At 39.3% G+C, this 13,439-nt stretch overlaps 1 protein-coding gene across 1 annotated transcript in view; it reads right to left on the bottom strand.

Annotated features, from left to right (window-relative positions):
• The window catches only part of LOC140230512 (CAAX prenyl protease 2-like), a 51,373-nt gene extending 38,187 nt beyond the window's left edge, over positions 1-13,186 (bottom strand). Inside the window, exon 1 of the mRNA XM_072310660.1 lies at positions 13,061-13,186. Within this exon, the coding sequence (XP_072166761.1) occupies positions 13,061-13,185 (125 nt within the window). The 5' untranslated portion in view covers position 13,186. The remainder of the gene's footprint in view (positions 1-13,060) is intronic.
• Positions 13,187-13,439: the final 253 nt, after the last annotated feature.

The raw sequence follows: 13,439 nt of genomic DNA, 5'->3' as shown, positions 1-13,439 counted from the left end.
AGTCAGCAAACTTCAACAGTTTCTGGATCTGCACCACCACAAATAGCATCTTTATGGAAAGCAACAATACATGGACCATGAAGATCGCAAGGAATGTGTACTATACAATGTGCTAATATGTGAAGTTTCTACAATACCAGCATGCAAAATGTGCTACTCAAAATACCTTGGCTCACTATAAAACCAAAAGTACAAACAAAGGGCAAAGACAGTCACTTGAATCTATTCCAAATCATCATGGCTGTTTTCCACTGGCTTTGAATCAACTGTTTTTGAGGGACAGACAAGTTCTTGTTTGATCAATCACAGAGACCTGTAATCAGACTTTGCTTTCACATACACTGTATACCGAGAGCGCTTAAAGGGTGTGTACAGTTCTGGTCGAGGTGAGGATTTAGCATTTAACGTTTTGCGAGATATTCAGAGATCACTCTATGAGATGTCAAAGAGCATGCAATTCTATTAAAGGGGTATCAAAAGTTTATTTGATGAAAATCGGTTTTGGAATGGCTGAGATATCCAAAAATAAGGTGAAACAAAGAGATCCTAATAAAAGCGTGGCCTGTCGCCTTTTATTATTATTACTTTTTTGGATATCTCAGTCATTTGAAAACCAATTTTCATCAAATAAACGTTGAATCCTTCTTAAAATTAAATGCTCTTTCATATTTCATAAGAGGTTTCTCATTATCTCACTTAGGAATGTTCAAAACATGAATCCCCACCTCAACCAGTACTGGACAGTCCCTTTAATTTGAAACATGATTGTAATGAAGCATTACATGATTCAAATGAAGCACTCTTACCCTGCCAATACAAACTGGAATCACGGAAGGTGATATGAATCATAATTCAAATTATGTTTCAAATGAGGGTATGGAAGTGTTTTCCAATCAGAATTTGCCAGAATTACGTAACGAAACAGATCGACCCCCAAATTTTTTTTTTTTCTGTGGGCAGAGCTTGTGGTGACCTTTCAACCCCTTCCGCCGAAAGAAACACGCTCAAGTGCTCGCATTGCAGGCTATGTATCGCTCAGTAGTGATTGATGGGAACTTGAAAAGAAGCCAGCCCTCCCTCCTCACGCTAAAACTCAAAACCGCAGAATCCGTGAAGCCTTCCTCAGTCGTGTGAATGGATGATAACTCGAATCGTAACTCCAATTGTGTTTGTAATTCAGCATTACAATTACACTTCTTGATAGGAGTGAATACGACCAGAGTATCTGCGGAGTGCAAAGTAGCACCCGACTTCTATAAGGTTTGATACACTTGGGGGAAAAAAAAATGTCCTGATATCAAGAACCACGCATCGCTATTCAAGAAACTTGATAAGCAGAAAAGGTACAAATCTGGATTCAATATTCACCACAGCCTTGCCTCACTCCATAGCAAATTCATCACAGCAGACTGTATTAAGTTTGCCTAATGACGATTACCATAGCCGTTGCTATAAAACATGGGAAGCACGAATCCCTAACACAGAGCTCAGATTTCCTGCTCACTTCAAAAAGGGAGTTGTCTTCATGCATTTTCACTTTCTATCTAATGATCACCTTATGACAGCAGTCCTGATCTGGTTGACCATAAATTCGCTTGCTTTGATGCTCTGATTTCTCTGTGCTCGAGATGAAAACAAAAAGGACAAACATTGAAGCTCACAGAGAGCAACATACATTGTATTACCATCAAAATTCAAGTGATATTTTCACGACGCTGCACTTTAAAGTGACTTTAAATGAAACCAGTGCAAATGTGTGGGAGATTTACAACTGTTAAAGAGAGAATCAGCAAATTTTATGCCTACCATGACTTGTGTCTCATAGAGAGTGCCATTTGATCTATCCCTGGATGCATGCACTGTGAACCACATGTGCACCCTGTGAATGCATTACAGGTATGAATGACCTCTAGATGGAATTTACATCTAACACACACACACACACACACACACACACACACACACAGGTGTACACGACAACAGCACACCCTGTATCCACTTTATAAATACTCAAATACGGGTATGGGAAACTTAAAAATTTTCATATAAAATGTCATAAAATCAAAAAATGTGTGAGAGAGAAAGTATTCCATAATATGTAATATTTCAGCCTATGAAAATCAAACTATAATCAGTTAAATATCTTCCAAATTTTCTCCTGACACGGAATCCTTGGTATCATAATAGGGAAACAAGGGTACATGGCATGTCTTGTCACAAGTGTGGTTTTCTGTAAAGGAAGTTTTGAAGAATAAGGTCTGTTGCACAATTTCAATTGGTACACATACCTATTAGGCAGTGTTTCACAGCCTAGAAATAACATGAAAATCATTAAGGCACTATCATAATCTCAATTGCAAATAATATCACCACAATCCATATATCCCATGACAGAGGTAAGATCTGGAATCTGAATGTGAAACTTGCCTAAACTTTTTGCACTCATACACTGCACACCACAATATTACATTAATACCTCAAGCCACAATGAACAAGAACAAGGATAAACTGCAGGAGCACACAGATCTGCTCAACGCATGCTGTGAGAGTTATGACATGAAAATCAGTGTGAGTAAGACTGAAGCCATGACAGTCAGTAGAACCCCAGAGAAGCTTGAAATCAACATCAATGGAGCTCAACTGAAGCAGACAACCGAGTCCAAGTACCTGGGCAGTATGTTTACAGAAGATGGGAAACTAGACAGAAAAATAGAAACATGCTGTCAGAAAGCAAACGCAGTCAGCTACCAACTGGCCCCCCTTCTTAGACACCCCTTTCTTAGACACCCCAATATCCCAATGTGCACAAAGGCAAAGCTCATCAACACCATCTTCCTGCCAACTCTCACTTACCAGTGCCAGACATGGCCCCTAACAAGAACTCTTGAGCAGAAGCTGGTAATGTGCGAGATGAAGTGTCTGAGGAAAGCCGTGAACAAGACCTGGGTCCGGTTGCATAAAACTTTTTGAACAACCTTAGAAAATTCAGGTTGGGATTTGCCCAACCTGATTTTTTTAAGGTTGCTAACCTAAGAATGTAAAATCCGTTGCATAAAAACTCTGGTTGGGAGCTTTCAACCGGAATTTTGTGATTTCAACCGGAAAAAAATCCGGTTGGAGTTTTATGCAACGGACCCCAGGCTGCAGCACTGCAGGGGGGTGTTTCATAAAGTTGTTTGTAAAGTTACGAACGACTTACGAGCGACTGGTGATCAGTTCTTGTGCTGAATTATTGAAATTCTAGTAAGTATAGCACATAACAACTGATCACCAGTCGCTCGTAAGTTGTTCGTAACTTTACGAACAGCTTTATGAAACACCCCCAGGAGGGACATGATACGTAACGAGGTGATCAGAGACATGGTAGGTGCCACATCTGTCCTACTATTATTAAGCATCGATGTATTAAATGGTTCGGTCACCTCACACGATTGCCACCAAACCAGCCCCCCTTACAAGCTTACAACCTGAGATACTCTGTTGTAAGAGCCAGAGACAGACCAAGGCGACGTGGAGAGACTCTGTGGCAGATACCCTGAATGCTCGCGATATGTCCCTTCTCCAGGCTACCCGCCTTGCAGCAAATAGACGCTTATGTCTCCCCGCGATGCCCTCGGGTACAAGCGGAAGGAAAAAGTAAAGTAAGTAGACAGTGGCAACCTTCAGCCAAAAGTCTGGCCCATAAACCACAAACTGTGTTCAAAAGCGGCCGTCATGCTGATTAGCAACACATGTTAAAATATAGCGCAAAAATAACCTGTTTCCCAAATTAGCACGCGAGTTTAGCGCAGTCTGGCTGGGAACCCAAATGAGTGAGATAACTCTGCCGTCACCTGGCATAATTAGAGGAATTACTGCGCAAATTTGGAATTGTGCAGTGTAGCACCTGCTTTTTGTGGCCAGCCAGTGGAACATTTTATAATCACTGTTATCTTATTCATGTCAACCCACCAGAAGTAGAATCCTGACTGCATGCTGTGAAAAACACATATATTTTTATACACAATAATTACCAAGCCTACACCTGGTGCTAAAAGAGGTTGGAAATTCAAAGCAGAGAGAACGGGGGAGAAAATAAAAAAAATTCTTCTTCCTTCTTTGTAGATGAACCTTCGTCTTACAGATTGAACTTTTTCACCAGAATCTTGGAATATACACAAACTAGCTAAAAATCACAGAAGGAAAGAAGAGATATATTGCATAATTATTATACTCTGAATGTACTGATTAATTCACAGTACTGTAAAATTGGAAATTTTCGCAGTGTTGAAATTTTCGCGCATTTTGCGCAATCAGAAACCAGCGCAAAAATAAAAGCACGCAAATATTTTTGCTTGCCATATGTTCCTGTAACTGATGTCTTGATCCCGCGGAATTAAAAACATGCGAAACTCTTCTTATGCGGCAAAGCGCAAAAAATGAGTCGCACAAAAATATCCACTTTTACAGTATATTGTTGGTATTTCTCACAGTGTAAGGCTAATCAAGTTAGGCTAGCCAGAAAGTACATACATCTCTCTGAAGCATAAGCACTGAGCATATACGCAAAATTTCCTATGGGAGAGGGCATGACATGTGTCAGGTCACATGATAAATACACCTCAGAGCGGTAATTGGTATTTTGTGACAGGATTCATGCACCAATGTCACATCAATGCACAATTTGTGCAAAGTTTGAATTACCGCCCTAAATACCACAGTGGCATTTTGTAAGGTGTTTGTGCTCACATTTCGATATGCTGCATGATTTAGCAAGTCATTTCATGGTAACTGTGAATGGCCTTTTAAAGTGACAGCAAAAAAGCATACTTTTTATTGTTTCTTCACCAGAAGAACAATGGGGAGGGGTGCACGCAGAAAGGAAGGAGGGGACATTTCAGTATTCAAAATAATTTAATGCCATGAAGCACATGCTGCGCATCATGTCATTAATCATACGTTGATGGTGATATGTGGGGATGACATTGAGCTCTGGCTATCATAATGAACGCCATCAACAGTATAGCCATAGACTATCGGAACCAAAGCAAACCATGCATTAACTGCACCAGAATGATAGACTCCTGCTCACCACAGTTTAAAGTACAGGTACTTCCCGAACTGCTCATTGAGAGAATCATGACAAATTGTAGGAATGTCTTTATCGACTCAAGTAGATTGTCAACAAATGGTCTGTTAAACTGAACCTGAACAATATCCTGGTTTAACCTGCAATTACAGCCACGGCATCAGCAAAACTACAACAACTGTCTGTTAAAAAGAGATAAATCAGATTTTTCAGAAAATCTGTTACAAGCAATCAAGCACTGATACAAATGCAAGACAACTACAAATAAGGAGCAACAAAAAACAAAGAGACAAAGGAAGAATGCTTTTAAAGTTATTAATGATACAAGTCATGTAATAGACATCGTGCAGTATCCTTTACAAGTACTACTAAAAAAGTAATCAAATGAAAAATATATTGTACCTACAGTTTTTCTTTCCCTTAAAAACACTTGCAGCTCTAGGCATTTCCTTCATGATAGGAAGATGTTGCCAAAAGTAATGTATATACATCTCTGTTGCATAGGGAAGAGCAGGTAAATTAAACAAACACTTAACAAGCTGGGAGCTGAAAAGTCTTATATCCATTGTGAGGTGAGCTTTGGAATAAAATACTGAGGGCATCAACAGGCCATGTACAAAAAGCAATAGACGAACATACATTGTAACTCAGCATAAGTTTAATGCTACAGCAATTCATGATTTTAAGGAGTACAGAGGTATGATATAAAATATCTTGAACTGCATCATTTTGTTTGCATTCAGAAGATTTATGGAGGTGTAATATTTGATTTCAATAGCACAATAACATACATCATTGTTTGTGTCTTTTTAGTTGTTGTTGTTAATTTCCAATCACATTCTATATCTGCCAAAGTCAGGAGCACGATTTTGCAGGTAACTGACCCAATATTTCCCCACTGTCCCAAATTGCCCTAGGACCAACAGGGTGCAGTACTGTAGTCATGCACACAGAACGTTGGGAGGCAATCCTGGATGAATACCCGGCGCGCATACCGAACTTTACCACACCATCAGCCGCGGAGAGATACAAACTCAAATTCGTGCTTTACGTCCCTATCAAGATCGGGAGTTAGGCCAGTTACCCTTCTAAGCAGTCACCTCCGGGGAAACAAGAAGTAGTCTCAGTGTCAAGATTAGATGTCCCCTTGTTTGGTCACTAAGGTTTTTAACCGGGAAGCTGTAATCCTACTCAAGCCAGATAAATGGCTTTGATAAGACAGATGAGATCCATGATCAAGTTTCTTGATTACTCCAGTGATAGGCCTATAAAAACGCTCTAGAGCTATAGTACTGCATAAAAAAAAAGAAGAAGAAGAGACTAGTTTCATATTAACCCACTGAAGACTTGTCCCCGAGTATACTCGGGGAGGTGTCCATTGGAAATGTGTGTTAGAGCAAAATCAGCCGGTCTTCAACAGGTTAAGACATCCAAAGGATGACCTCTCCTTTTATCAATGCATTGCTATTTGCAAGGAAGAGGCAACATAGCCAGTAAAAACAATGACTTACCCTTTATCTGTAAAAGTTTGACCACCACCAGACTCACTATCATTTGAAATTGAAATCCTTGTATCATATTTGAGGACTGTATGAGTGTTTGACCAGTGTATACTGCAGACAGCACTTACAACAAAGATCTTCTTTGGATGCCATGTAATGAAAAATATTTATAAATTTGTATTCTACTTATCTGTAACTTTAAATTTAAAGCTCCAGCCTCCCAATTAATTGTGTGTGGTGGGGGAGGAGGGGATGTGGTAATCCTTTGTACCAGAAACTTTGCAGAATATAGTGTTATCATACTGCATCACAATTTCCAGTATTTACGTAGCTTGGTAAAAGGTTATTCACACAGGGACCAAGTTCACAAATATGAATAGTACCTCACCTTTGAAAATTTCATCTGCAAGTACGTTTAATTGTTGATGAAGGTTAGGGGTCCACTTCAAATGGCAAAGGCAACAATAGATTGACACACAAGAAGCCCAAAGGGGTAGTATAGTGCACAAAAAATGGAAAGAGCCCCAGATAAAGCTAATGCATGCATGCAATCATAGTAAATTTTAAGTTTTGAGTTTAGATGCACAATGTTTAACTGGAAGGCAATTACAGTAAAACCTGTCTATAGCGGCCACCCAAGGGAGATGGAAAAAGTGGCCGTTTTAGACAGGTGGCCCCTAAGGCAGGTAATCCAACTTTGTGTGCACTGCTTACATGTACATGTATCATCGTTGTATCCTTACATGTACAAATGTATATGTACAGTATATGTGTATGTATGCACACACCGTGTACGTGTTTCATGCATTTAACCATGCCGGTGTATATAAAATTGTTGCACAGTAGTATGTGTATTGTCGTGAAGAAAGCTTAAACTAGTGCATTATTATGACTGAATGAGGGATGAATGCAGCAGTGGCGATCACTGAACGTTACCGCATGACTACAAAGCAGAAAAACACACTGAATTATTGGCTCCATTGGGTTTTTGGCCGCTATATACAGGTTAAAATCTACCGCGGGAAACAAGATTTATGGCCGCTGGCTGCGTTAGACAGGTGGCCGCTATACACAGGGTCTTAACAGGGCTTTTCTCTCGGGGGGGATTTTTCAGTGGCCGCTATAGACAGGCGGTCGCTATAGACAGGTGGTCGCTAAGGCAGGTTTGACTGTAATAATTTCTGAGTATTACTGTGTGCACATCCCCTAAAGAAAAAGAGAATGAGACTGCAGTCACATTGACACTGTATCACATGTATACTGATGGTGTTGACAGATTGTGCTTGTACACACCATACCTGTCAATGTGGACACACCAACAGACAAAAAAACCAAAACAAAACAAAACAAAAACCCAGCTACACTAGACTCTAGTTTTCTTTTCATCCTGTAATCCATCAAAATGTCAGTATGCAGCAGAACCCAGGAGAGCTCTATCTAAAATATACCCATGGCAATCTGCATCCCCTTAAGTCAACAACCTTCAAATCTTATAGTATTGGTTGAGGTGAGGATTCAGTTGTAAACGTTTAGACAGATACTTAGAAACCACTTTAAGAAATGTTAAAGAGCATACAATTCTATGAGGAAATCAAAGTTTATTTGATAAAAATTAGTTTTGAAATGGCTTAGACATCCAAAAACAAAGTAAAACAAAGCGATCCTAATAAAAGGTGGGTTCCACCTCTTATTAGGATCGCTTTGTTCTGGATATCTCAGCCATTTCAAAACTGACTTTTATCAAATAAACTATCAATTCCTCTTACATGTAGAATTATATGCTCTTTCATATTTCATGAGAGGTTTCTCATTGTCTCAAAAAAAATCATCATAAAAAAAAAATAAAAACATTGGAAACCAGAAGCCCCATCTCAACCAAAACTGTACCATCCCTTTAAACTTTGGCACACTAGCAATTTGCATTTGAAATGGCAGGGCACATACAATGTCATGTTCATTCAATGTTTCAAAGTGTAATACTTATTTTTTTTTTAATAAACAGTATAAACATTAGAGTAAAAGCCAAGCTTCCAGAAAAAAAAAACAACAACAAACTCATAAGGATAATCCTATCATGACGCAAAAAAAAAAAAAAAAAAAATAAGTTGACGGATAGCATTCACAACTGGTGATATTGTGTTCACATTCTATTATTTTGTAAAATTTCCCAACCCTTAGTGTGCATGGGAACTTTGGAGAGTGTGTACAATGCTATGTGGTTATCTGTGCCAATTTGGCACTCAAAGCATGTAAAGGGTTAATAAGGGCTACCCACAGCCACAGCACAGCTCAAATGGCCTTACAGCTACCGTAGCCCATCTCATACGGCAAGCTATATGACATGAATTGACATAGCTGCTTCTCTCATTCTCCTTCTCCCTCCAGGTATTGAGTATGAGTATAATTCCAGGGCTACAGTGATACAGTTTTTCTTCTCCAGTGTATATGTAGCTCTAAAAATATTGCTGAATAAATCATGGACCTTGTAAGAAAAATGAAATCATAATGATAATTACAGTGAGTCACGGTGATACAAATACACACATACCAGCTTGCCTGGGGCTATTAAACTTAAGTGATGGGCTAGAGGGAAATGCCAAGTATAGGATATTTGCCCAACTGCCTATTTAAGCAGGTAAGACACATCTTTTCTTGGCGATTTCCTGCAATTATAAGTATCATCATCATCAGATGATGGGCCAAATGGATTATAAGTGATAGCTCCCGTGCAGGATTCATGCTGAAAATTTTCAAAAAAGAAATGAATATCAGCACTCAGCAGCGGGATTTTTTTTTTTTTTAGATTATGTTGCTGTTTAAAACAAAATGTAAAAACTGCGCACAAGTGTGAAGACCACACCCTCCCTTGGCATGCTTACTTCCCTCAGAGATGTCTGCTCTCTGGACCCTATACAAGGAAGTGAGCCAGGTGAATGTAAAGTGATTGTGTGCAACGCACGGCTGTTGCAACCGGGTTGCAACCGGCTAAGAATCTACTGAGAATCACTTCCTGATTCAAGGAAATTCATTGTATACCCGAATTACATGCTAGGTAACAAACTGAAGTACTTTCAATTGGCAATTAATACATTGATTTAAAGAGTGCATGTCAGTTCTGACAATGCATTGCATTAGTTATACATTGTACCTATGTAAAACAAGATATTTCACTGCATGAAATTTTCATTTTGTAATTGCTTCTGGCATTCAATGCGAATCTTGGTTCTTGCAAACTTTGCAATATTAAAGGGTGTGTACAGTTCTGGTTGAGGTGAGGATTTAGCATTTAACGTTTTGCGAGATATTCAGAAACTACTCTCTGAGATGTCAAAGAGCATGCAATTCTAAGGGTATCAAAAGTTTATTTGATGAAAATCGGTTTTGAAATGGCTGAGATATCCAAAAACAAGGTGAAACACAGAGATCCTAATAAAAGGCATGGCCTGTCATCTTTTATTATTATCACTTTTTGGATATCTCAGCCATTTGAAAACCAATTTTCATCAAATAAACGTTGAACCCTTCTTCAAATTACATGCTCTTTCATATTTCATAATAGGTTTCTCATTATCTCACTTAAATATGTTGAAAACATGAATCCCCACCTCAACCAGCACTGTACAGTTCCTTTAAAATGGGTATGAACATTTCTGCTTTTACAGTAGTTGCAGAGAATGAGAGTATAAAGCTCATTATGGACCTTGAGGTTTTGCTTATCAGCAAGCTTAACCAATGGCAATTGACAATTTGGAACTCTTCTCATCATAATGATTAGGTAACCTACTGTAATAGTGGAAATTTTTGCGCATTTCACGCAACCAGAAGCTAAAAATAAAAGCACTCTTGCATACTCTTGCATGCCATATGTTCTGGTAATTAATGTCCTAATTCCATGGAATTGAAAACATGCTAAATTCATAATACCCAGCCTAGCGTGAAAAATTACTCACATTATGAAAGTATACACTTTCACAGTACAGACAGTATTCAATGGCAAGAGTAGTAAACCCATCCACACACATACATGTACATGTACACTCGTAACAGTAGGCCTACATGTATATATGTACAGACAATATCGACAAGATTTGGTAATATTTAAAGGACAAGTTCACCTTCATAAACATAAGGATTGAGAGAATGCAGCAATATTAGTAGAACACATCAGTGAAAGTTTGAGGAAAATTGGACAATCGATGCAAAAGTTATGAATTTTTAAAATTTTTGTGTTGGAACCGCCGGACGAGGAGACTACTAAGGCTCGTGATGTCATATGAGTACAACAGTATACAGAAAATGTAAAGAAAATTCAACATATTTTCACTTTTTTCGCATAATAAAAGAGCACTTGACTTGCCTCTTTCTAAAGGCAATGGGAATGATATTACCCATATCATATGTCAGTAACGAGTCAAGGCAATGTGTACTTTTTTCAAAAGATGAAATTTTGTGAAATTCTCTTTATATTTTCCTTATATTGTTGTACGCATGTGACATCATACACTGCAGTAGTCTTCTCATCCAGCAGTGACTGCACAAAAACTTTAAAAATTCATAACTTTTGAACGGATTGTCCGATTTTCCTCAAACTTTCAATGATGTGTTCTACTAATATTGCTACATTCTCTCAATCCTTATGTTAATGAAGGTGAACTTGTCCTTTAATAGTAAAGACACAACAGAATAATCATAAAGGATTGATTAAGAGTAGATCACGGCATACAGCAGGGTCTGGCAGGGGCACTGTGCATGCATGAATCACGTTTAACTAGTACAAAAAACAATTTTTAATAAATATGGTGCAAACAGAAGTGGGGTGGGTGGGTGTCCCAAAATTTGCAAAAGGAGCTCTTTCCTAATCAGTGTTATGCCTACACTATCACAAAAACAAAATTTTATAAAAATTTTTAGATCTTGACGGGCACATTAACTCCATTAGGTTCTAGTAGGGCTCTAGACTAACAAGAATCTACTTTACTTACCTACAGTGTAGATCTAACGACAAATGAGAGATTGGTTATCGGTTAGGTCCTATGCTAACCCCGAGACGCTCCGTGTACACAGCTTCACACTGTGGGAGCGTCCTGAGTCAATAGAGTGCTATATCGGTAAGCTTAAAAAACATACACAGTCTGTCACAGATTTTCGCGCCTCCGTAAGTTTCGAATTTCACTAGAAAAAAACTTACTTTTATAGTATACATAAGATTCTTATCTAATTCCTACCATACGTTCACCTTGTTCTTGTTCACACTGGTCCAATGATCTTGAAAAAACGTTTTTTTACAGGTCCATCTCCTAGCTCCCCATCCCATTCACCATTTTCGAAATCAGTATGCAGTACACTGCGCACGTAAATATTCATGTGCTGGGCGGAGTCGCAATGCTTTTAGCCTTCTGACAAGGCCTGCGCGCGCGTACCCACCCAGAAAGCAACGCAATATACAGCGAGAGGGTTTGCCACAACAGTATGATACAGCCTTGCCATAAAGCTACAGCTGTACAGATGAATTGACGGCCAGCGCATGCGCACAAGTTTCAAATCCATTGACTGTATAAGATGTCGTTCTCCCAAGTTCCTTTCGACCGAGTTGTATTTAACTCATCAATTCGAGCAGAAATGGAATATTGGCAGGACCAAAAGTTGAACGCAGTCAGTCTTCAACATTATAACTTCACCTGTAAGTCTTCATATTACAGAATTTTTGCGATTTCATATTGATATTTAGGCGCTATACTTCACGTGTCATGATCATATCTCCTACAATGCGCAGCCCCAACACGCAGTGTTGGGGCTGGTCGCAGTTAGTCCTATGCCTACTCTACAATAAACTACATGACTACATTTTACTGAAAATTGCAGAGGCAAATTGAACTTGAAGGTTCAGGTGTAGGCACATGTCTCAATTTAAATAATTAAATTCAATTCCAATTCAATCAGTAATTTCTTACATAAACAAAATAAATCTACACATGCACAGTTAAACCTGATTTACACACCCGTGATGAATGCTCTTTGCAATTTTAGCAGAGTGGTAGCCTGACCGGGCCCTGTTGAGTATAGTTAGCAGAGTGGTATAAAATACAGACACAACTGCATCAATCATGTTTAAATTAATTAATTTAACTTCATTTCTCACTGCACGTTTGTTACAGCAGGAAATCGGGTTCCATAGAATCGGCTACTCTACTCCATAACTGGGCGCTAGAGCATTAAAAAAGTGCTATGATTTTTAGTATGAATGGTCTGCTAACAAATGTGGCTCCTGATCATGCTGATCCTGTGATGCAGAATGCCGTTTACACGACCCAGTGCTCACCGCGATCGCGAGGTCTCGGGGCGGCGGCGGGGTAAACGTGCCTGCCGCTTGGGTGTTCGCGCGGCCAAGCTTCCGTTCACTTTCGGGTCACAGATGTGTACTATTTCCCCGACTCTTTCCACAAGATTCCTCAATTACCACATTTTACGAGACACTTGCCGTATACTATACCTTGGAAGTTCTCTCTTCCATACATACAAGCTCCCGACGTAGGCCACAGCAAGCATTAAGCAGCTAAAAACTGCTTTCGTTGGCGTCAAGCACGGGAAGGCAATGTTTCCTATGTACGAAGCCATCTTTCCACCATACCGACCACAGCCAGCGATGGAGCCGATTGGGCTTGTGTTGCATGCTACATTGTACACATGCAGAGCAGCTGTGATGTGGCTTGCTGGTGGTTTGTGTGTACGTGTGTGTGCACACAGTCATGTAGGCTAGCAGTGTATCCCCTCATTCGTGCAGTGACTGCTAACATTGCCCGTGCACCGACAAAAGATGGCGACATTTTAAATTCTTGAACCAAGACAACATCAAAGAGATTTTTCTCCTC

The sequence above is a fragment of the Diadema setosum genome, chromosome 1, assembly GCF_964275005.1.
Source record: "Diadema setosum chromosome 1, eeDiaSeto1, whole genome shotgun sequence".
Classification (NCBI taxonomy): Eukaryota; Metazoa; Echinodermata; class Echinoidea; order Diadematoida; family Diadematidae; genus Diadema; species Diadema setosum.
The sequence above is the reverse complement of the archived record's forward strand: the minus strand, read 5'-3'. Positions and strand labels throughout refer to the sequence as shown.